This window comes from Cydia splendana, chromosome 1 (genome assembly GCF_910591565.1).
Source record: "Cydia splendana chromosome 1, ilCydSple1.2, whole genome shotgun sequence".
Classification (NCBI taxonomy): domain Eukaryota; kingdom Metazoa; phylum Arthropoda; class Insecta; order Lepidoptera; family Tortricidae; genus Cydia; species Cydia splendana.
This window is the reverse complement of record NC_085960.1, coordinates 22372160-22399269: the sequence shown is the minus strand read 5'-3', so window position 1 is coordinate 22399269 and position 27110 is coordinate 22372160. Positions and strand designations below refer to the sequence as shown.

The 27110-nt window shown below is 37.5% G+C and overlaps 1 protein-coding gene across 1 annotated transcript in view; it reads right to left on the bottom strand.

The window, feature by feature from the left end:
* Positions 1 to 5437: 5437 nt before the first annotated feature.
* The window catches only part of LOC134790076 (uncharacterized transmembrane protein DDB_G0289901-like), a 50215-nt gene continuing 28542 nt past the window's right edge, over positions 5438 to 27110 (bottom strand). Inside the window, exons 4-5 of the mRNA XM_063760877.1 lie at positions 6574 to 8127; positions 5438 to 5457 (exon numbers count right to left, since the gene is read on the bottom strand). Coding sequence (XP_063616947.1) covers positions 5438 to 5457; positions 6574 to 8127 — 1574 coding nt within the window. The remainder of the gene's footprint in view (positions 5458 to 6573; positions 8128 to 27110) is intronic.

The window sequence follows — 27110 nt, the reverse complement described above, 5'->3', positions numbered from 1 at the left end:
AATATTGTATGTTGGTGTATTATATGTTCTAATAATTAAAATAATACAATAGGTTTTATAATAATTATATTAAGTATTAACCTATTTATTTCCTACCAAAGTTGTAGGTGGATCGGTATTAGGTTCCCATACATCTTATTACCGAGTGACGTGTTTTGTAACCATCGCTAAACGGTTTATTTCACATTATTGTAAAACTCATTTACGAGTAATAAAAATAAATAGAGATCGTGTATATTTTGAACACAATAAAAATGGAAGATTCTAAATATTACAAAACATAGTATAAAACAGACTTGACAGCCATGCTTTTGTTTTTATATCAATATTTAAACAAGATTCTCATATAATGGTTTCTAAGAAAACCTCCAGTTAAGTGCTTAAAACTGTAGCCAAAATTAAGAGTTCTTGAATAGATTTCATACCACGTTAATAGCTCTTTAGCTTTATAGATGGTTAAATATTTCAATAACATCAAGAGTTAAGGAAATGTGTATTTACATATGAATATACAACCCTTCGAACTTAAAATACCGTTTCCGCTATTACCGAGGTATACCTCGAAATTAGGAACCTCACCAAAAAATGGAACCCAACACCGAGGTTTAGAAATTCCTATTTTTTACTATTGGCAAGCAAATATTGACAAATTGAGTATGTGGGAACCATAAATATCATAATTAAGAATTGTTATAAAGTCTTAGTCTTTCTATAATATTCACCATTACTATGAAAATCACTACATAAAATACGCGTTTGCTTACTTGAGGTGTTGCGCGTTAGTATGGAGCATTCAAATCCTGCGCCCCCGATGAGTTAGTTTACGATTTTCGAATGGTTCACTTTGTGTTTCTTTACTAGTGCTATACTTATTCGACAGTCAATAGAGAAGGCTTTATTTGTGTGTACTTCAATTTAAAAAAAGTCAATAGGCTTTCTTATAAAACGCCTTTTTGTACTTACCGCGGTAATCAGTGCCGATTTTAATGGGCTCGTTAATAGGGGTACTTACCTTATGACCTAACTGACACGGGCCTACGTCATCATGCTGTTTACAGGTTCTCAAACTTTAAAATGTGGGAGAATTTTAACCAACGGTGAAAATTATTTTAACGGCATTCATTTTAAGTTATTCATGTAGAAACATAGTAAAATACAACAAATCTAATGTATTAAATTAAACTTTATTTATCTATACAAGACAAACGTTTGAAAAACTAATTCACAGTTACACATTAATTACCAAGCTTACGACGTGAAAAGTTTGGAAAACACTGCGACTGCTGACACTGAGCGAGAAGGAAATAACAATTAACACGCGTTCGACAAGGATGACCACCATGGTCTAATAAAACATGGTCTTCTATTCCCAGAGTGACACGGGCCTACGTCATAATAACATTGCCACTTTATTTCAACATAACATGTTACATGGGTACATTATACCTATGGTTAATAAGTTAAAATATTTCTTTATAATATTATAATTTTCATTAATATGTATTTTATCTTAAATTTTACAATAAAACGTCATTTTTAATTATTCGTTAGCAATATCTTCCGATTCACGACAGAAATTTCAGACGTTCGGGTAATTCTGTTTACACTACTGACAACACAGGATAGCGCTGTCACATTTGACAATTCGGATCTAGATAACTTCATGCCCTGACCGTCATCCTTGTCGAACGCGTGTTAATTGTTATTTCCTTCTCGCTCAGTGTCAGCAGTCGCAGTGTTTTCCAAACTTTTCACGCCGTAAGCTTGGTAATTAATGTGTAACTGTGAATTAGTTTTTCAAACGTTTGTCTTGTATAGATAAATAAAGTTTAATTTAATACATTAGATTTGTTGTATTTTACTATGTTTCTACATGAATAACTTAAAATTAATGCCGTTAAAATAATTTTCACCGTTGGTTAAAATTCTCCCACATTTTAAAGTTTGAGAACCTGTAAACAGCATGATGACGTAGGCCCGTGTCAGTTAGGTCATACGCGAATCTCGGAATAGAGTACCAGGCGGAGTATATTATTATACCATGATGGTGGTCATTATGATTGAGGCGATCGAGCAGAGCGGTGGTGACGTGACGTCATCTCTGGGATCGCCACGTTTCTTTATAACTGATTTTAGTAATCCATTTAAATCGAAGTGATCTTAAGTTATTTTGATGTGTAATCGATACTGTTAATTAAAACCAACTATCGGCTATCTCGACGTGTTATTATTTTATCGCCCACTTGTGAATCTACCCTCAAATAGGGATTTTCATGAAAATACAAGTGCAACGGTAGAAGATGATCCTGCCGATCTAACAAAGGTTTTTCGTATCCCATTCTACACTCGTCGTTATATATTAAGATTTTATTAAAACAAAATAACGAAACTGTTTAGGTACTATTCTACACATGCAAGTGAATTTAATTATATTAGTTAAAAGGAAAAAATATACATAAATGTCACATATAAAGAAAAAACACATATTAAAATATAAAAAATAATTATAAAATTGTTTGATAAAAGACAGGAAAAATTATTCTAAACATCAGAAATATTTTTTTTACATGTTTTCGTTTTGCTCAATAAAGTTATTATTTTAATCACTTTTGGATGAATCGTGTCCATCACTTTTTGTTGTACTGGCGTTGATACGTTGTTGTGCTTCATCTTCAGTTGAAGTATTTTGGTGACTGAAAGTGAAAGAAAACACTTATTTAGTATAAATCTAATAGATGTACAAAAGTTATTTAGTAGGTGGCCATACCTAACTACTGTTTGTCAGTACCTATAAAGATTAATTAATTACTTAAATTCCGACGGTTTATCATTTTGGCGAGCACTGAAGACCGATTCGCTGTTGCAAATTGTTGTCGATTTGATATCATTCTTACAACGTCTTTTTCTAACTTTACTATGTTAATAAATAAGGGACGGGTAGTCTATGTCGCCGCGAGATACTGTCGCGCCAATCATGTGCTAGGCCTACTGGTGCGGTGAGTTAGCTTAGACGGACTCTATTTAATTAATATTAATATTTTTAATAATATTATATATATTATAGGACATTTTTTACACAGATCGACCTAGTCCCACAGTAAGCTCATTAGGGTAAATAGAACAACATTATCGACAAAGCAGTAAAGAGGAAGTCAAAATCATGCTGCCTTAGGGTAATTTAGCGCACTAGATACTAGTAATATAGGAAAAGTTAATTGCTGAGTACACAATCGACTGAACCATTACTCCTTGGCATAATTTTCTATGAAATAATATGCTGGTACTTATATATAACTATATAAGTACCTATGTAACTATATAAGTAACTATGTAAGTAAGTGGTTGGTATTTCAAGTAGGTACCTAAGTATCTAAGGCTGAATTTGTAGTTGTTATACCTTTGGCTTCTGAAGTGAAACACATAATTGACATTTTGACATCTATCCTATTTATTATGTAACAGTATGCATACCTATGTCCGCAATATAGGATCTGTAGCTTTATTTTCCGAATTGATAAATAAATTAGTAACATTTGTTATATAAGTACTCTCGAGTTCAGCCTGGAAGAATCTTATTAAATTTTCTTATATTATTCAATGCAAGTTGGCTTTTAGCGAGATAAATGCTACAAATTGTTGAGAACAGTTTTCTATGCGGAACATTGTAAAAATGGAAATTATAAACAGTATTCTTTTAGGAAAAACTTACTTAGATTTTTTGTTGGTGCATAATCCTAATGACTATTACTACTCCAAATGTTTGGTGTGGTTTTGTGTTGCGTGGTTCTAGCAAAAATTACCTCAGGACTGGCGAACGAATATTCAACGATACTTTACGGGAAAAAAATACTAATCCTTTACCAGGCTGACAATTCAAAAATTACAATCTAATGTCAGTCTTGGCTTGTGTTGTGGGTACTAGACGACGATATATAAAATACACATATATATTAATACTTATATACATAGAAAACATCCATAACTCAGGAACAAATATTTGTGCTGTACACACAAATAAATGCCCTTACCAGGATTCGAACCCGGGACCTCCTGCTTCGTAGGCAGGGTCACTACCGACTAGGCTAGGAGGCCGTTATAACCTAGTATTAGGTAGGTACATTTTAATCCTTGCACACTTGTATCACAATGTATGTACTATTAAGGTGCATGCAGGAAATACTTACCCCCTTATTCATAAAACTTTACGTGCCTGATTTAGTTAAATTATGTTTTATCCCTTTCTTACAAATACATAAGTCAAAATGACAGATAAGGACAAACGATTATTAGCTAATGGAGGTTTGTAGCGCGTTTATAAATAAGGGTTATATCATAAGTTAATTTATAAAGTCTCGAATGTTCTTGGCATATTTACCATTTTACGTATGCAATTGCAGCCCTTTCTAGCAGTGACTGGTGTGACATAGTGCTTATAAACTGGATAGCCTGTAAATTAAAAAAAAAATACTTTCGACGCGTCTGGGTAAAGAGTTTGTTACATCTTTCTGAATTTAGTAACTGACAAGTGACACGCTGCAGTACGTGTGACACGACAAGAGATTATATCCTATCGTTTCTTACGTATTGCGGCGTCTCTCTTGTCAGTTACCAAATTTAGGAAGGTGTAACAAGCTTTTCATAACTACCTCAAATTTCAAATCGATGTTGTACCTAAGTAGTTCTTGAGATATTTAGCAATGTGACAAAAAGACGGACGCCACACTATAAGCTCCCAGTGGCACGACAGCTTTTTCAACGCGCGTTAAAAAAGCGCTTGAATCTGTCCGCACTCTAAATTCGATTTAACGACCAAGGCTTAAAGTCGAAAATCCAACAACGCTTGATAAAAAACGCCACCGCTGTCGTGTGAATAGATACATGGTTATCCATTTGTGTCATTCAAACGCTTTTTTAACGCGCGTTGAAAAAGCTGCCGTGCGAATGGGGCCTAAGGGTTCCTTTTTACTTTTTTTGATGCAGACCTCTAAAAAGATGAATATTGGCCATCAAATACATGTTTTAGTTTTAGTTATTTTACGGTTAGAGTCAGGATTCTTATTATTATTCTTATCTTATTCTCCAAGAAAAATAAATATACTTATAAATTTATTTTTAAATACTCATGTAAATACCTAAAGTGAACTAAACAATAGGTTAATTTCTAAACACAATAATAATAAATAATCATTATAATTTATTATTATTGTGTTCTAGCTAGAGATATTACAATTTTATGACGGAAAATACATAAATTAATTTTATTAGAAAGTTACAGAAAACCAACATCGCTTCATTAAACCACTATAATGTAATTCGTATTATTATTACCATTGTAAGCCACGACAGGATAAGCAGCATTATAATTCACCGGCATACCTATAAAAATACGTTGGTAAAGTAACCAATTAGGGGAGACCAAGGAGAGTTGACACGAATTTTACTTTTTCGGACATAACTCTGTTAATACAACATTACATTAGAACATTACAACATTAGAAGGTAGATGTACGAAGTCTGTATCATCTATATAGCAAATATAGCAAATATGAAATTTGCTATATTTGCTACCCATTTACCACCCAAAACACAAACACCATAATGTACTTGAGGACTACAATATACTTATGTTTAAGTACATTATTTGTATGGTAAAACGCCTCAAGGGCCTATTTTAGATTTAAGCTAGTTATTAATTTAGTTAAGTAGTAGCACTGTATAATATATCTTTTATGTAATTAAATGCCTTATTTTACATACATAATGTATTAATGTAGACCGATCGCAGCGCCGGGCCGTGCTCGCCGACGTCACCATCCCCCATGATGAGAATCTCGTGAAGGCCGAGAAGGACAAGTCCAGCAAGTACCTAGACTTAGCTCATGAGATTACCGCCATGTGGGATGTTGACTCGACTATCATTGTTCCGATAGTCGTGTCAGCGAACGGTCTCATAGCAAAGAGTCTCGACCAACACCTAGAGAGACTCTCGCTGGGTGGTTGGATCAAGGGTGAGATGCAGAAGGCGGTAATTTTGGACACGGCGCGTATAGTACGTCGGTTCCTCACTCTGCGGCCCTGACCACCGGCAGCTTGGGCCAAGCCCCGCTGCCGGCGGCACCCTAGGTTAGGTTTTTTATAATGTGTTTATATGTATTTTTTATTGTTTTGTAAGTGTTTTTATATTTTACTTTTATATTCATATTATAACAAACCTAACTTAAGACGAAAAATAAATAAAGAGAATAAATAAACATTATAGTAAAATGAACTTTCGTTAAATATTTGGTTATAGGTATGTCAAATCCTGACAGTCTGTCATATTTGGTAATCTGTCTCTAATTTCTCTTATTCCAAATTCAATGTACAGGCGCCATCATATATATCGGAGTAGCCAAGGCGCTCACAAATATCAGAACACGCCTCTATAGTCAAGGCGTGTGCATATATTTTTGAGCACCTCGACCGCTCCGATATATCTGATGGCGACTGTATGTGTTTAAAATAAACACAAGATAAAAAAAATGCAATAACCAAAGATAAGCTAATATGTATGACAAGCTGAACGAAACGTACCAAATGATGCACCAGATCTTTTTCCGATTGCGGTAGAGCTTGAACTGGCAGCGGCTGCACTGCCTCCCGATCCTTCTCCTTTGCCACCTCCATTTGAACTAGCGGCCGCACTGGCAGTGGCTACACTGTCATCTGATCCTTTTCCATTATCGTCTCCGCTTGCACTAGAGGTCACAGTGGTAACGGTGGTAACGGCTGCGCTGCCCTCTGACCCTTTTCCCTTATCGTCTCCGCCTGAACTAGAGGCCGCACTGCCAGCGGCTGCACTTCCACCTGAGCCCTTGTCGTCTCCACCTGAACTAGAGGCCGCACTAGCTACAGCAACAGCACTATCATCGGATCCTTTACCCTTATCATCTCCGCTAGAAGTACTCGTCGAGGCCACAGTGGTAACGGTGGTAGCGGCTGCGCTGCCACCTGACCCTATTCCCTTATCGTCTCCGCCTGAACTAGAGGCCGCACTGGCAGCGGCTGCACTTCCACCTGAGCCCTTGTCGTCTCCACCTGAACTAGAGGCCGCACTAGCTACAGCAACAGCACTATCATCGGATCCTTTACCCTTATCGTCTCCGCTAGAAGTACTAGTCGAGGCCACAGTGGTAACGGTGGTAACGGCTGCGCTGCCATCTGACCCTTTTCCCTTATCGTCTCCGCCTGAACTAGAGGCCGCACTGGCAGCGGCTGCACTTCCACCTGAGCCCTTGTCGTCTCCACCTGAACTAGAGGCCGCACTAGCTACAGCAACAGCACTATCATCGGATCCTTTACTCTTATCGTCTTCGCTAGAAGTACTAGTCGAGGCTACAGTGGTAACGGTGGTAACGGCTGCGCTGCCATCTGACCCTTTTCCCTTATCATCTCCGCCTGAACTAGAGGCGGCACTGGCAGCGGCTGCACTTCCACCTGAGCCCTTGTCGTCTCCACCTGAACTAGAGGTCGCACTAGCTACAGCAACAGCACTATCATCGGATCCTGTACCCTTATCGTCTCCGCTAGAAGTACTAGTCGAGGCCACAGTGGTAACGGTGGTAACGGCTGCGCTGCCATCTGATTCTTTTCCCTTATCGTCTCCGCCTGAACTAGAGGCCGCACTCGCAGCGGCTGCACTTCCACCTGAACCCTTGTCGTCTCCACCTGAACTAGAGGCCGCACTAGCTACAGCAACAGCACTATCATCGGATCCTTTACCCTTATCGTCTCCGCTAGAAGTACTAGTCGAGGCTACAGTGGTAACGGTGGTAACGGCTGCGCTGCCATCTGACCCTTTTCCCTTATCGTCTCCGCTTGAACTAGAGGCCGCACTGGCAGCGGCTGCACTTCCACCTGAACCCTTGTCGTCTCCACCTGAACTAGAGGCCGCACTAGCTACAGCAACAGCACTATCCACGGATCCTGTACCCTTATCGTCTCCGCTAGAACTACTAGTCGAGGCCACAGTGGTAACGGTGGTAACGGGTGCGCTGCCACCTGACCCTTTTCCCTTATCGTCTCCGCCTGAACTAGAGGCCGCACTGGCAGCGGCGGCACTTCCACCTGAGCCCTTGTCGTCTCCACCTGAACTAGAGGCCGCACTAGCTACAGCAACAGCACTATCATCGGATCCTTTACCCTTATCATCTCCGCTAGAAGTACTCGTCGAGGCCATAGTGGTAACGGTGGTAGCGGCTGCGCTGCCACCTGACCCTATTCCCTTATCGTCTCCGCCTGAACTAGAGGCCGCACTGGCAGCGGCTGCACTTCCACCTGAGCCCTTGTCGTCTCCACCTGAACTAGAGGCCGCACTAGCTACAGCAACAGCACTATCATCGGATCCTTTACCCTTATCGTCTCCGCTAGAAGTACTAGTCGAGGCCACAGTGGTAACGGTGGTAACGGCTGCGCTGCCATCTGACCCTTTTCCCTTATCGTCTCCGCCTGAACTAGAGGCCGCACTGGCAGCGGCTGCACTTCCACCTGAGCCCTTGTCGTCTCCACCTGAACTAGAGGCCGCACTAGCTACAGCAACAGCACTATCATCGGATCCTGTACCCTTATCGTCTCCGCTAGAACTACTAGTAGAGGTCACAGTGGTAACGGTGGTAACGGCTGCGCTGCCATCTGACCCTTTTCCCTTATCGTCTCCACCTGAGCTCGATGCGGCACTAGCAGCGGCAACACTATCTCCTGATCCCTTCCCCTTATCGTCACCACTAGAACTTGAAGAGGCCGCAGCGGCACTCTCAGACGAGCCTGACTCTGAGCTCGACGAGCTGCTCGCTGCGGATGTGGTAGTCACCCCTTTTGAACTTCCAGGTGACATCATTTGTTCAATGTCTTTTTTTAATAGATCTAGATTTGATTCCAGTTTATCTATATTGGATAGTGTCGGCTCGACTGAAAAAAAAGTGAAATAATTGGTATTAAAACGGTCACTTTTTATGTAGAATTGACAAATAATAATCACCTTATAATAATATATACCTAATATATATAATAATAGCAGCAGTATAAAAAAAAACTGTGAGTCAGACGAAGCTCACCCCTTTGCATCCGTACCGACAAACAACAGATTGTGTAAGTGCCAACATTAACGTCACATTTTCTTATTTGCAAAGTGTGATCAGAGTTAACTCTAAGTTATTTTTTACCACGCCAGCTGGTAAAGGCTCTCTTGATTGTTCAAAACTAATAAGAAAATTGCATTTTATCCACATGTGGGGCAAAGTAATCAAATGCAAATTTCGAGTTGTTTTCTTATGTTGGCTGGTAGAATTGACTTTTAGATGCTGATTTAGAATGATAAATATTTACTAACATTAATTTTAAATTGATTTGCTTTGATTTTGTTTCATATTTTACAGTTAGTATTTTCCTTGTGTTGGTATGGTGAAGAAATTTTTGTTTCACTCGTAGGCCAAGCAATAAGAAGGTATAGAGGGAAATGATGGACACAATTTTTGACTCCGTAACTTTGTTTGGACTTAATAGTTAGGAAGTGAACATATCAAAAGTCCCCGGCAGTAGCCCCTATGCCGGTGAGTGGGGGGTTAGAAGGTCAAATTTTTCGGTTTATTACTTATATCTTGGAAACTTTGAGTCTGAGCGACATGATTACTTAAACAAACCGAAAGCTGATAAAATTTGCTACAAGTTTAATTGTAACAAGTTTTTCGATATCTTGAAAAGTTTTCGGGATACCCTCTCTTGAAAGTTTATTTAGGGCCCTCAATTTTATCTTGATATCTACATCAGTGAAGCTGCTAGGCCGTGTTTGGCATCGTTTTCGTATTAATCAGGAGTGCTGAATTCATTTATGGTATCACATTGATCTCTAAGTCCCTTACCCGTGATCTGCGCCAATTCAATACAAGTCGTATTGAAGAGGCCATCGAGCGGAATAAGGGCTCTAAAGTTTTCGCACGAGATCTGTCTATTGGGCAAAGCCAGCTCGCCAAATTAAAAACTGGGGATGGTAGAATCGTTTCATCCAGACCCGAGCTCCTGGGTGAGATCTCTATCTCTCACTAGGCCGTACTACAGCTAGAGAGCTTTTATGGACAGCTATACACATCTACTAAAAGTCCCGAAGTTGGTCTGGCGGAAGACCCTAGAGCTAGATTGACCCGACATTATACCGAAGACATCCTGGACATCAGCCTGTACGAGATTAGAATGGCTCTCAAACAGCTCAAAAACAATAAGGCACCCGGTGAAGACGGAATCACAGCCGAACTTCTGAAGGCGGGTGGTAAACCCGTCCTTATGGCCCTTCAGAAGTTGTTCGACTCCATCTTACTCGAAGGGAGAACGCCTAAGGCATGGAACAGAGGTGTGGTGGTGTTGTTCTTCAAAATGGGTGACAATGCCCTACTCAAGAACTACCGACCCATCTCACTTCTGAGCCATGTCTATAAGCTGTTTTCAAGAGTCATTACGAACCGTCTCGCACGCAGGCTAGATGACTTCCAGCCTCCTGAACAAGCCGGTTTCCGAAGAGGCTTTAGTACCGTAGACCACATCCATACGCTCCGTCAGGTAATACAGAAGACTGAGGAGTATAACCTGCCTCTCTGCTTAGCGTTTGTGGACTAAGAGAAAGCCTTCGATTCGATCGAAACCTGGGCCGTACTACAATCTCTCCAGAGGTGCCAAGTGGATTACCGCTATATCGAAGTGCTGAAGTGTTTGTACGAGAACGGCACTATGCCAGTCCGACTTCAGGACCAGAACTCGAAACCTATTCCGTTGCAGCGAGGAGTCAGGCAAGGCGATGTTATTTCTCCTAAACTGTTTACCGCTGCATTGGAGGATGTTTTCAAGACTCTGGACTGGAGAAGGCTTGGCATCAACATAAACGGCGAGTACATCACTCGCCTTCGGTTTACGGACGATATAGTAATCTTGGCTGAGACTACGGAGGATTTGAGTATGATGCTCGATGACCTCAGTAAAGCTTCCGAGCGAGTTGGTCTGAGGATGAACATGGACAAGACAAAGATCATGTCAAATGCCCGTGTAGAACCAACTCCTGTTACAATCGGAGACTTTACACTTGAAGTTGTAGACGATTATATACATCGGACAGACTGTCCAGTTAGGTAAGTCCAACTTCGAGAAAGAGGTTAATCGATGAATACGACTCGGTTGGGCAGCGTTTGGGAAGCTACGGCACATCTTTTTGTCCAATATTCCGCAGTGTCTCAAGACGAAAGTCTTCGACCAGTGTGTGTTGCCAGTGATGACATATATGGAACTGAAACGTGGCCGCTTACTGTGTGCCTCACCCAAAGGGCAATGGAGAGGGCTATGCTTGGAGTCTCTCTGCGTGATCGCATCAGAAATGAGGCCATCCGAAGCAGGACGAAAGTAGCCGATGTAGCCCTCCGAATCGCTAAACTTAAGTGCCAGTGGGCGGGGCACATTGCCCGTAGAACCGATGGCCGTTGGAACGGAAAGGTTCTCAAGTGGCGACCACGTACCTACCGGAAGGCGCAGCGTGGGTAGACCCCCCACAAGGTGGACTGACGACCTGGTTAAGGTCGCACCCAACTAGCAAAATCACGCTAACAACAGTCTCTAGACTACAATTTTGTCGCTCTTATATTGATTTTATATCATCGTATAAGCCAGGATTTGGGCACAAAGCATAAGCGTATTTATTTTAATATCGTTCTAATATCAGTCTAATTGAATGCTGTTTGCATTCACAGTAATCTTTTTCAAAACTATATTAAGCTGCTTTAGGCTAATATCGCTTTTACGTAAGTATCTTATAAGCCTACATAGGCTTATATTGGTCGAACGTAAGTATCTTGTAAGCCTACACAGGCTTATATTGGTCGAACGTTAGAATCTTGTAAGCCTAAATAAGCTTATTTTGATTTTAAACATTCTATTTGTGAAGTATAAATATACGGGTGAAATTAACTGCAACAAGACAAAAACATATTAGTGTAAGTGTTTATCAAACTTTTTATGAATTATGTTTAAATATAATAACGTGCTGTTTATCATCGTGTGTTTAAGTTTCACGGTAAGTATTCACATGGGAAAATATTATTTACTGAAAAGTAGACCCTGTTTTACACTTCAAACTTCATGCGCCTACTCAAATATGGTATTAGAATATTTTTATAATTATTTTATTTCTTTATTTTGTATTGATAGTCAGCCATTGATGTAGGTGTATTTTTCAAGCGCACTATTAGAGTATTTTAAGCATTCTGAATACAAATGATGTGGCCATGTTGAATAAATTAGGCCAAGCGCGCACCACGACTTTTTGTCGCGCGATAATGTGTTTATATGGCAGTGCGCGCATATGCGACAAAAAAATCGCAGCGATTTTAAAATTGTGATTTGTCACATTTTTCCGCGACTGCTCGCGACGCGATTGTCTCAAAGTGAATTGCGGCATACGGAGTTGTATGGCCCCGCGCGCACTGCGATAATAAAATCGCACCCGGACCTCAGTCGGCACATGGTATAATAATATACTCCGCCTGGTACTCCATTCCGAGATTCGCGTATGACCTAACTGACACGCGCCTACGTCATCATGCTGTTTACAGGTTCTCAAACTTTGAAATGTGGGAGAATTTTAACCAACGGTGAAAATTATTTTAACGGCATTAATTTTAAGTTATTCATGTAGATTGTAGAAACATAGTAAAATAAAACAAATCTAATGTATTAAATTAAACTTTATTTATCTATACAAGACAATCTATAAAAAACTAATTCACAGTTACACATTAATTACCAAGCTTACGACGTGAAAAGTTTGGAAAACACTGCGACTGCTGACACTGAGCGAGAAGGAAATAACAATTAACACGCGTTCGACAAGGATGACGGTCAGGGCATGAAGTTATCTAGATCCGAATTGTCAAATGTGCACAGCGCTATCCTGTGTTACCAGTAGTATAAACAGAATTACCCGAAAGTCTGAAATTTCTTTCGTGAATCGGAAGATATTGCTAACGAGTAATTAAAAATGACGTGTTATTGTAAAATTTAAGCTAAAATACATATAAATGAAAATTATAAAATTATAAAGAAATATTTTAACTTATTAACCATAGGTATAATGTACCCATGTAACATGTTATGTTGAAATAAAGTGGCAATGTTATTGTGACGTAGGCCCGTGTCACTCTGGGAATGGAAGACCATGTTTTATTAGACCATGAGTCGGCATATCGCTCTCCAAGCGTCAACATGTCGGAACCTGCTGCTGAAGACGCTAGATGTTGACCATTTAATTATGGAAATAGAAGGAGATCACCTTTGTGGTATAAATACTCAAAGTCATACAGCGATCACATATTAAAGACAACGTTTCATGACAAACGACTGGTACGAAATCCATGTTGAGAATGAACAACCCGCGACTTTTTCATCGCAGTGCGCGCAGTGAATTTTCTGCGATATATTACAGCGCGATTCTAAAATCGTGTCGCAAAAACTAAAATCGTGGTGCGCGCTTAGGCTTACGGTTCCTTGCTTTACTTTTACTAACAATAGTGTTCCCAAAAACGATTTAAGATCAAACCATCTTATATTGATCTTCTCTTTTGTGATATAAGTGTCTTGATCTTATATCACTCCAATATCTTACTAAAGTGTTGCTGTTGATCTTATTATAGCTTTAAATAAGATCAGAAAAGTACGTACTTACAGTGTTCTTATGCTATGTTGATATTAGTCTTACATTCTTACAGTAGCATTTAGAAATCTAATATAAAATCAAATTAACTAAGAGAATGGGGATATAAGACCAGGTACTCTCAAGTTCAATGAGACTTCGTAAATGTTGTTGTAAGAGCAAGAGGCTTATAATAGTATTATGCTATGTTGATATTAGTCTTACATTCTTATAATAGCATTTAGAAAGTCTAATATAACATCAAATGAACTTAGAGAATGTGGATATAAGACCAGGTACTCTCAAGTTCAATGAGACTTAGTAAATGTTATTGTAAGAGCGAGAGGCTCATAATACTATTATGCCATGTTGATACTAGTCTTACATTCTTATAATAGCATTTAGAAAGTATAATATAAGATCAAATGAACTTAGAGCATGTGGATATAAGCCAGGTACTCTCAAGTTCAATGAGACTAGTAAATGTTATTGTAAGAGCGAGAGACTCATAATAGTATTATGCCATGTTGATTAGGGTGTCCCGAATATTTTTTTTTTAGTTTTCAGTAACGCAAGACTTCTCAAAAGTTGCGTAATTAAATGTAGATTACAAAAATATATTTAAAAATAGTATACAAGTACGGCATTAGGGTTCTACAGACGTTCGAAGTTTTGCAAAACATGATTTTTTAATTCTATACGAAATGTTTAATCTTTAGCTAATTATTCAAAAACAATTAACCTTTTTTTTATTTAGTTGTATAACAAACGTGATATTATGATTTGCGTGAAACGAAACTTTACCATTGCATTCACATTTGTTACATTTCAACTTAAAACTACCCTCAAATTTTAACTTTTGCCTAGAACGTTTATGACCTGACTCGCGAGTATTTTCTTTGTGTCTAAGTTATTATTTATGTTATAAAAGTACAGTTCATTAGTCCAGTGTTCATTAGTTATGATTTATAAGTATGAGTTCGAAACGTAGTGACACTACTTGTGCTATATTGGGATCGTTCAAAGAACTTGATGCGCGACAGCTACCAACCATAAAGGACGTCATTAGATTTATTTTGTTTGTCAAAAATAAACTGAAATCGAAATGTAATGGAAAAGATCCATCAAATTCAGATGTGTATGCGATTGTTTCTGAAGAGATCCACTATATTTGGACCAAAGCTTCCATTCCAATTGTCACGAAGGAACGAGTTATTCAATTACTGAAACACTATTTCGTAAAATACCAAAATTTGAAAAGATATCCCAAAATGAAACAAAATGATAGTTTTAAAAGCAAGATAAAGTTTTTTTTGGACTCATCTGAGAAGCTTTTCGATGTTGCTGCTTGTAAATGCACTTCATTTGAATCTTGTTCGTGTTCGAAACCTAAGAAGGTTCCAATCAACGAAAGAAACTTTTTATTAGATCAAAGAATTAATAGGAAGATGGTAATAGGCGCTATTGATGTAAAATATACGGCTATACTAAAAAAACGACAACGGAGACAAATGGAACAATCAATAAGAGTCGCAAAGAAGTCGTGTTCTATTAAAGAAACGGCTTCTGTCTTAGCAAATTGTGATGAAGATTCGGAGCGTGAAACTTCTCCTGAACCTTTGATAACGGAGGCCCCGTCGACAAACACTCCGGCAAAGACTCCATCAACTTCAGTTTACCGGAAAAATGCAATGCCGCTACCAACAGTTGCTAAGGTCTGTGATAGATACGGATTATCGACTCGATCTGCTGCTGCAGTTGCTTCTGCAGTTTTAGCTGACTTTGGCTTGATTGATTCTGAGGATTCAACTTTGGTTATTGATAAGAACAAGATTCACAGAGCTGTATCAAAGGCCCGTGCAGATGCTTCAAAAAATATTGGACGTATTTCTATAAAAAGCATTTACTTTGATGGACGAAAAGACAAAACTTTGATAAATGAGAAAACAGGGAATCGTTACCATCGCAAAGAAGTTTTAGAAGAACATATCTCAATTTTAGCGGAACCTGGATCGATATATTTGGGACACACAACGCCATCTCGTAGCACAGCAAAGGGAATTCTTACTTCGATCACAACTTTATTAGAGGATCAAGGTTATAATTTAGATGACGTGATTTGCGTTGGATGTGACGGAACTGCAACTAATACTGGTTGGAAGGGTGGTGTGATTCAATATTTAGAGGAATATTTGAAGAGACCATTGCAATGGTGTGTTTGTTTGCTTCATGCCAATGAGTTGCCTCTGCGACATTTATTCTTGATGTTAGATGGTCGCACTTCGGGGCCTAGAGAATATTCCGGACCAATTGGAAAACAATTAGCTGATTGCGAAAACAAAACCGTAGTGCCTTTTTCTGCGGTGGCTGGTAATTTGTCCGATTTGCCAATAAGTGTGGTCGATGAATTAAGTACCGATCAAAAATATCTTTATGAGATTTGTCAAGCTGTATCAACTGGTTCTTGTACTTCTGAACTGGCAAACCGCAAACCGGGGAAAATGGCGCACTCGAGATGGCTAACTTTGGCTAATCGAATACTCAGACTTTATATAAGTACTCTTGATCCATCAGAAGAACTGAAATTACTTGTCAACTTCTTGGTTAAAGTATACGCTCCTATTTGGTTTCTGATAAAGAAAAATCCGTCTTTTAAAGATGGATCCAAACATATCTTTCAAATGATTATTTATTCTCGATTTTTACCCGAAAATCTGAGATCTGTTGTGGATTCTGTTATCGAGAGGAATTCATTTTTCGCCCATCCAGAAAACTTACTACTTACTATGTTGTTTGATGATAGAGATCACATTCGGGACCTTGCATTGCAAAGAATAATAAATGCCAGAGAAGCTGAAAATGTCACAAAACGCAGGGTATTTAGACCACCTAAAATAAACTTTTCTGCTACTGATTACACCGATATTGTCATATGGCGAGAGTGTAATGTTTCAGCACCACCAGTTCTTCGACATGTCTCTAACGAGGATCTTAAGATCATGACAAAAGATAAGAGTTTTGGAATAGTTGACTTTCCTTGTCACACACAATCTGTAGAAAGATGTATTAAAGTGGTAACAGAGGCCTCACAAAGTGTAACAGACCCTACTTCTAGGGATGGCTTAATAAGAAACAAGTTGCTGTCTCGAGCAGAAATGCCACATTTTGGACACAAAAATAAGTTTAAATTCTAAGGGTTTGTCATTGATTATAATAGCAATTTTGTTTATTTAACTTTTTTTTGTTACTTTTGACAATTAAATGATCTTTGAGCATTCTTTTATATTATTTTTGGCTTACGGTATATTTCTGTGGAATCGCAAAATTTACAAAGTTTCAAAGGCTGGTAGAGCCCTCAAGATAACACGAAATTCTAGTTTTTTTTAATTTTTCGTGATGTGTGTAAATTTACGCAACTTTTGACACCTCTTGCATTAATATACGACAAAAAAATTTTTTTTTCATACATTGACGGGACACCCTAATGTTGATATTAGTCTTACATTCTTATAATAGCATTTAGAAAGTCTAATATAAGATCAAGTGAACTTAGAGAATGTGGATATAAGACCACTACTCTCAAGTTCAATGAGACTTAGTAAATGTTATTGTAAGAGCGAGAGGCTTATAATGGGATTAAAAAATGCTCTTATATACATATATAAGACTAGGTAATAAGACGAAACTTACTAAAGTGCGTATTAGCTTGTCTAAGACTAATATAAGAGCGATGATAAGTTCAAAACAAAAATAAGAGCGCTATAAGCTCACTACTCTTATAAAGTGCGCAATCTGAGACTTTTTTGCTAGTTGGGCAGGAGTCCGCTGGATGCGGGTGACGCAAGACCGGTCATTGTGTCACTCTTTGGGGGAGGCCTATGTCCAGCAGTGGACGTCCTCTGGCTGATATGATGATGATGATGATGATGATCACATTGACACCATTCCGAAGAAAAATCATGTAAACTTTAAACAAATACCTTTTTTTTTAAACTCCTTTTCACGCTTAAACAGCTGAACCGATTTAATTGAAATTTGGTATATCTACAGATATTTTGTGACCAGAGACAGGACATAAGATAGTTTTTATCTCAATAATCATCCTTTAAAGTTGTGAGATGGGGTGCGGGGGGAATTCAACTTCTTCGCCGAAACTGAATTCTTGAGGTTAATACTGCTTAAGGTAAGGTTTGAAGTCATGTTTGGTATCGTTGTCAACTAAATCAAAGATGTACACCATACTAAATTTTATCTAAATCGGTTCAGCGGTTATTGATTCCCCATACAAACTCAAAAGATGATTTTGGTTATAAAAAGTCCTGTCCTGGGACTGAAACTATATGTATAGTCTATACAAATTTTTAACGAAATCGGTTCAGCGGTTTAAGCGTAAAAAAAAAATTGTTTTTACTTCGGAATTGTGTCAATGTGATACCATATATGAATTCAGCACCTGATTTATACGAAAACGATACCAAACACAGCCTAGCAGCTTCACTGATCTAAAGATAAAATTGAGAGCCCCAAATAAACTTTCAAGAGAGGATATCCCGAAAACTATTTAATATATCAAAAACTTGTCAAAATTAAACTTGTAGCAAATTTAATCATAGGCCAGTAATTTTAAGCCATATAGGGGGTCAACCTCGGAATGACAGATAATAAGCTGGAAACTCGTATACACCTTCGTTATGACGTATTAAAGGTTCTCTTAATAGTCAAAGATTTCTATAGCTCCAATGCTGTTTACATATATATAAGTAAGAGTTGTAGATCATAAAATTTGAGACCAGTTAGGTATCAAACATTTTTTCATGGGATCAGCCGTTTTCAAGATAACGTCCTTAAGACTGCCTCAACCTTCAAGTGGCGCCTTCATTGGAGGAATTGTGTTTTCTAATAAACCAATTAGTTATGTAGGTATAAATCAGTATATTACTATTGTTGTATAATTTATTCCCCAATTTTTGGTCTTTGTCACATAGTTTTATTTTGCATATTTTTCGCTTTATCAACTAAACGGCAAATGATGGCTACATTTTTTCGATTAGGTTTATTCATGTATGTAATAGTAATAAAATAAACAAATAAACAAAATAAAATAGCCAGTGACATAACAGATTAATATCACTAGCAAACAATGTCAAATAAAAATATATAAGAGAAAAATAAATATATATCAGGTCAGAGTAATTGAGGTAAAACTTATTTAGCGGTGATACCATGGGTACATTTTTTCCGCGCGCGCGTAATACTTATCCCTATCTTCATAGCGCAATATCCCTCGCGACATAACTTTTGTTACAGTTTAATTCTGATTGGACTGTGAAAGGAAATACTGAGCATTAAAGTGACATTAGGATCCAGACTGCACTAGAATTACAGTAGCAATGCTGCACAACAACGCTAGACCAGTAACGCTGGTGCAGCCTGAATCCGAATGTGTCTTTATCTAACATTTTATACTTAATTAGTTATAGTCATGTAACAGAAGGGTAAAACTTAAATCATTGTTGCAGACTTATCTTGGTCTCACTGTAACACTTAACAGCGACATCAACCCCAAATTGTAAATTTTCTTTCAAAAAATGACAGCTATATCGCCTCTCTCTTGTTTCTGGTATGCTACAGCGTATAGGTACAATAAAAATCGCTGCATCAGCGTGTGAATAGAAAATAACGCAAAAAAAAAGTGTAAAAAAGTGTTAAATACTTACAACGTGCTGATTTAGCTAGTAAAGGCGCCACCAGGAAGGTCAGTATAACCAACATTTTCACTTGGAGCGCCATCTTCCGTTATTATTAGCCTCCTCAATGGGCGAATGAGGAATATTGGTGGATGTGACTTATTTAAGGAAGCAAAATCCATAACATTTTATTATAACATTAAATGAATCGTGAGATATTCTATAGGTAGCTGTATATAATTTTGCTCGTGCACCAATAAATTCGTTATCAACACGATTTGAAGAAATTATTATTTGACGACGCGAGCACGAAGTGTCTCCGTTTCACCTGTGGAAAAAGGGCTTTTGTATATCCTCCTTTTCCTAAGATAATCGCCTTTAAGACCTGTGCACACCGTGTGCGTGTGCGTGACTGCGTGCGTAGACGTGCAGGTGCATGTGCGCGATGTGATATACAGATCCTTATGAGAGATGACACACCGGTTGCGTGACGTGTGCGTACGCGGCTAAAACATTTTAACGCACGCGCACGTGGGTGCACGTGCACTCTGGCCTTTATCATTTTGAACGCCAAACGGCGCATCCATTTGCCGTGCCGGTAAAAGGAGATCGTCGATTTTCTTAGGGTGTTTGGGCCCACTCGCAAATTGAACGTATACATGTAATATATATAGGACATAAATCGTTATAATTGCTAGATCATGATGATAAAAACCTTCGAGCAACACCGGCTTCCGACACATCGGAAGGGAGGGGCCCAAGCGATATCTCACCGTACAAATCTTTCTGCCATTTTTCGCGGGGGGAAAGGTGCACACAGTCGCACTTCTCACACACTTACATACAAAATCCAATCTGTAATGACGACACAAATACATAGAAAATGACACACGTCAAAGACAAATCTTGCAAACCTCGATCTCTTTTTGTGTGCGGACGAGTGACAAGTGTCACAACACGCACACTAACACATTTTCGTTGAAGTATGTTATTGTATTCTGAGAGATGAGAAGTCGGATTTGTCGCTCGACCGATCCGCAATTTGTACTGAGCGAGCAAAATCGATAAATCCAACAATTACATGAGACTAAAATATAATAATTGTGTTTGAATGTAATTAAACGTATGATATGTAAAAAAAATATTACATGTGAAATGTAACACTTTCTTTTTGTAAATTTGATGTCCCCGACCTCTTTTTATAACAAAAAACCGAGCAAACAGGCATTTTTGTGCAGCAGTGTTCACGCGCGCGTCTGGACTCGGTCTAGTGAAAAATCCAAGTGCAACTAGTTTTATTACCCGCGCTAGATTAGATTGACGCGCTAATCTTGTACCTCGGCAGAGGGGAAATAGTGCGAATGCCGCCTCCCTTCCGTGTTGCTCGAAGATAAAAACAGAATCACGAAATATAACGGGAATTTTGAGAAAGTCTGCAATAAAAACTTGAACATGACAAGAATTACTTTTATATACAAAAGCGTATACTACTCACACTATTCTGTAAAAGTGTTATGACTTTTTAAAAGAAAATAGACAAAGTCTGACATGTAAATGAAACTGAAATCGTATCCGCGTTCAATAAAAAGTTATATTTTGATCTTATTCGGAAGTTCATTGTTACTTCTACGGAGAGTGAACAGATTCATTTTAAATCTTCTTTCAATGAAGTAAGGTTTATTTAAGGTTGGCGTTACTTGAAAATATTTGACAGATTAATAAAAATGGTTGCGTTTAGTTTAATAAAACTAGAATGATATAGTCGTATTCTGAACTCGTTTAAATCTTTAAACTATGGAACTAAATAAAAAGACACATTACTATATTTCTTAACTACTTATTTTAGGCATTTTTACAGTCGATTTAGAATTTAATAGTATGTATATATTAAATAAATAATGAATGACACTACTGATATTTTGAATAGTATCGAAACGCACTTATGTCAACTATGACTTATGGCTAACCACCTTATAGTTTAAAATGAGATTTTATAACTCCTTAGTGAAAAAACCTCACGGTTTGTGTGAATTTGAGCGTTATGTCAATGCTAATAAAGATGTTACCGACGGCAAGGCTTTTGTTGTTAATATATAATACATTGATTTACGGAAATGTATAATATAATGTCATTTAATTATATATTTCTAATTCCCGTTTCATTTTTACCCAATACTATATCTTTTTCAGTAATAAAATGCGTATATAATTACTGTAATAGTCTGAACCATATACGTGATGGTTTACTCTGGGCCCAAAATCGACGATCTCCTTTAGTTTTGCGAATAAATAATGCCAACCTAAAAGTGGGGTGTTTTTCAATAGATTTTCATCAAAAAACGATTAAACCAGTGTTGGCCGAAAGTTAATGCGAATTGAAAATGTTGGCCATTAACCATTATAAATTGAACCTTACACCGTAACGGACTATTACAGTTTACGATTCAATTTATAATGGTTAATGGCCAGCATTTTCAATTTGAATTAACTTTCGGCCCACACTGGATTAAACTCAAATGCCGTGTTTGGCGTCGTTGTCACGATTTTGCGTTGACGTCAATTGCCGTCTGTGGCGTTCAAAAGGTTAAAGGTCGCATTTCTCCGTCGATTCTCGTAAAAATTTGTTAGCAGTTTTGAATTTTGATAATTTGATGATTTTTTTGTAGATTCACCTGTAATGTGGGGCGTTCGAGTAGTAATGAATACTATGAATATCTGCTGAATACTGAACATCTTTATTGAGTAAATTGGTGCTTATATACTAGTGGCCTACGTGAGTGGCATTTAGGTGACCTTTATTAAAATGTAATTAGAATTATTGTTTATTTTATTAAATATATTTTCTATTTATTAAATGTCACCTTAAATGTCACATGACGTGTTGACCTTAATACTCAATACGTCATGTGCCTACTCACCGTACACCTTCCCCGTTTTTTTTTTGAGACAAAAATAGGTTACAATATATTTTTGTCGTAATTACAATATAAACAATAACTTAATCTTAGACATTAATTTCTAACTATTCCAATATATGTTAATCTTATAATCTAAAACAAAACGTATATGTATATAATAGCTATTTAAAAAAAATACAAACAAAAACACTAAAACTACCTTAAAAAAAAAACATGCAAGGATATCTTAAATATTAAATTGGATATAATTTTAATTAGGTATGTTAAATAAAATAATTTAATGGATTATTTTAAAAAGTTGATTAAAGATAAATTATGGTTTAAACAATTAAAGGTTTACAATGTTGAAAATATTTCAAAAAAAAAAAAAAACTGTGGTTAACATGTTACACATTAATAGGTACTTAAAATTATCTATTCTATATTCTAAATGTTATTACAATACTTGGTTTTCACTTCCTGTTACGTATTTCTACTTTGTTATTAAATTACAATAAACACCTTGGTGTCATTTGTTATTTTGCTTACTCTGCTATTAACTATCCTAAAGGTTACATGACTATATTTATCTTATAGCTAAAAGTGCGGTATTGACATTTAGTATGTGCCTTACTTAATTATTCCTATGTAACATTAGATACAATGCTGTAAACAATGCGTCGGTTGCTTTCTTATAGTCTAATAAGGAAGATGGGAATCCTTTTTTGGATTCTGTTGGCTTGGTATGTTTAAAGGTGATCGGTTTTAAATTGCATTTGTAAAATAAGAAATGTGGATTGCTAGATTATCAGATCAGTTCTGTCGCTTGCTTCGCGGATTTGTGTCGGTCGATCAGGGAACTTGCAATTACGTTTGAATTTGACTTGTGTGTTTGTGTGTGTGTGTTTCTCGTGTCTGGTGTGCCGAAGAGGTGAGTTTTAATAGTAATAGTGCTTTGTTCTGTTTTGGTGTACAATGTTTTCTTTTCCTGATACTAATATTTTTAAATTTTGACCTTGGTCTTGAAATACTGTGTAGGATTCCGTGTATACTGGGTCCATGTTATCTCTATCTTCCTTTTTTTTTATTAATATTAAGTCTCCTACGTTATAGTTACATGAATTATTATTTATTTTTTTACTTTATATATTTTTTTAATATTTTTGTTTTTCAAGTTGTTTTGTCTTAATTAAATTATGTCTAGCGTCCTCCTGGGACTTTTGCAATATATACTTAAGTTCTAGAGAATAAGAGTTAAAATTATAATTTTGGTCTAATTGTTATATATAATTACGGTTTAGTGTAAACTGATATTTTTAGATGCCGAAAAGTATGATTATTTGAAAATTTGTTATATAATTTTGATACTATGTCATTGGCAATGTAATGGTTGCATTAATATGTGTGTGTTGTTTTATTTTTGTGCTGTATGACTGGGTTTTTCTTTTTACAATATGTTCTTACTTAATGCTAATATTTGTAACCTGATTTTGAATAACAGTATATGGCTCTTTTATACATTGGGTAATAATAACTATGTGGTTAAAAGGATTTTTCTACATAGATGACGAAAAACTCGTATAGTAGTATAATATACCTGATACTTTAAATTAAGTGGTATTCTTTAGAGTGAAATAAGTTTTGTATTATTTTATTTATTTTATATATGTTTTTTATTATCTTTATTCAATTAGGGTCTTAGGTTAGGATTTTACAATGTGAGTATAAAAGTAAAATATAAAAACACTTACAAAACATAACACAAATATATAAACACATTATAAAAAACCTAACCTAGGGTGCCGCCGGCAGCGGGGCTTGGCCCAAGCTGCCGGTGGTCAGGGCCGCAGAGTGAGGAACCGACGTACTATACGCGCCGTGTCCAAAATTACCGCCTTCTGCATCTGACCCTTGATCCAACCACCCAGCGAGAGTCTCTCTAGGTGTTGGTCGAGACTCTTCGCTATGAGACCGTTCGCTGACACAACTATCGGAACAATGATCGTCGAGTCAACATCCCACATGGCGGTAATCTCGTGAGCTAAGTCTAGGTACTTGCTGGACTTGTCCTTCTCGGCCTTCACGAGATTCTCATCATGGGGGATGGTGACGTCGGCGAGCACGGCCCGGCGCTGCGATCGGTCTATCAGCACGATGTCAGGCTTATTGGCGACAATAGTCCTGTCAGTGATGATAGATCGATCCCAATAGAGCGTGGCACGACCATTCTCGAGAACAGGCGCAGGTAAGTACTTGTAGTACGGTACTTCGCGGTCCACAAGGCCGTATAGAAGAGCAAGTTGTTGGTGAATAATCCTGGCTACGAGATTATGTCTGTGCAAGTACTCACCGTTAGCAAGATGAGAACAACCGGAAATTATATGCCTGAGTGACTCTCCGGGACGGCGGCATGCCCGACAGATGTCGACCGTACCGTCCTTCAGGATATATTTCCGATAGTTGTTCGTCATCATCACTTCGTCCGCAATTGCACAGGCAAAACCCTCGGTTTCTCCGAAGAGGTCCCCGAATCGTAACCAATTCACCGACGCGAGCAGGTCCACATTGGGTCCCGTGAGGGCCTTGTAGAACCGCCCGTGTAGCACCTTACTCTCCCATGCCGCCTTGCGATCCGCAGTACTTAGTACCACAGGTTTGCGCCAGTTCACGTTTGCCAAGGAGAGCGGCGTGAGGTTCCTGTCTACTGCCACCACATCACGATGCATCCCACACTCGTTGTTAAGGAAATAATTCCTGAGATTGTACACCTCGCGGTTGTGGAAATCCTTGGCGTTTAGAAAGCCTCGACCTCCACACTTCCGTGGGATGTACAATCTCATAACTGACGAGCGTGGGTGTAGCATGCGATGTGTGGTGAGCAGTGATCGGACCCTCCGATCCAGGGCGTCCAGCTCGGTCTGAGTCCACCTTAGTATGCCAAAGGAGTATGTGAGGAGGGGCATTACCCAGGCGTTGAAGGCGCGCACTTTGTTGCCTCCTGACAAAAGACTGTTAAGGACTTTTGTGAGCCGACTGAAAAAGCGCTCCTTCACTGACCGTCTAATACCCTCGTCCTCAATACCCAACGACTGTGACATACCAAGGTATTTATAGGTTTCTGATTCAGAGATAGATCTGAAAGACATTGTCTCAGAAAGTTGTAAATTTGTTGAATTTACAACCCTCCCCCGCTGTACATGCATAACCGCACATTTATCGACACCAAACTCCATGTTGATGGCACTACTGAAGTCTTCGGTGGTTTTCAGTAGCTCCAACAAGCCTTGGGTATTTGGTGCAAATAATTTGAGGTCATCCATGTACAGAAGGTGAGAAATAACTTCACCCTCTCTCCGAAGCCGGCAACCTAGTCCCAAATCCTTCAGCAGGGTGCTGAGGGGATTCAGAGCTAGGCAGAACCATAGCGGACTCAGACTGTCGCCCTGAAAGATTTTTTATTTATTATTATTACATTGACCTATTTGTAGGTAAGGCAAGTAGGTTGTTAGGTATCTTTGCTAATTCTCTTCGACATGTACATTAACTCACTAATTTATTATTACATTTTGGACACAATACAACGTGTATTGTATTTACATTTTATATATAAAGTATTTTATGTGATTTAACTGTGTTTTTTTTTATTTAACTTATTTTTAATTAAGTATGTATTTTTATTTAATTGATTTGTTTATTGTTATCACTGTAATTGTAGGTATTTATTTAATGTTGGTATTACGTTTTTTTTTTTTTTAATATAATTAATGTTCTTTGTTTTAATTCAGTTTTATTCATAAATATATTTAGTACATAATTTATTATATTATTTATTTATTTTCTACTCTGTTTTGATTGATAGTTGTTTTTTATTTATTTTTTAGTGTAATGCTATATTTGATTTTTATATGTATATATTTTTTTTACAGGCTGTTTTTTTTAACACATGTTTATATTAATAAACATATTATGTGTCCAAGGACCTTCATGCAAGCTAACTCGACCGTATCATGATGTCTCAAGGATTTAGTGCTTGTAAAAAAAAATGCTATTCTAATGTGTTATAGTGTCTATTATTTTCTCTGGGGTTTTCATTTGTTTTTATTTATTTATTTTCAGAATTCTTGCTCGTGATTTGTGGAAAATTTGTTTATTATTGTAAGAATTGATCGCCAATGAGCCATTTTGTAAAGTCTGCATTGTGACCTAATAATGTAAGATGACTTTGTGATACCAGTCACCTGTCTTTTAAAAAGTACACAGCGCCTTTTAATAGCGCTCTCGGTCGGCCGACCTTTTTTTTACATACAACATATTTATTAAGGATACAAAAATTTATTATTTATTATAGCGCGCTAATACATATTACGCGTAATATGTATTGCCAGACAGTTGTTTTAACACATCGGAACAACAAAAAACCTTTCCGTGTGCCCAAGAACCGCTGCAATTGAGAGCTCGCTCGAATTGTTTAGGTTTCAAGGGTTATTGCCTGGTTGTATCCTGGTGTACCTTGCTTACATTATTTATTTTCACGAGCTACCCCGTTTTGAAAGGAAATCATCATTTTGAAAACTTAAAGCATATAAGAGTCACAATAACTTTTAGTTGATCAGGCTAATTGTTGGTTGCAACACTTATCTGTTTTAGCTCTTTCAATGTGATGTTTATATTTTTCCTTTCCTTTTATTTTGTTTATTTGTCTTTCATTATATTTATTTGATACCTACTTGATTTTCATATTATATGTTGTAAATAATTTTTAGTTTAAAACTCTAATAATGCGTCAAATGTATGAACTGTTAATGTTTTTTTTTTTTTCTTCAATTT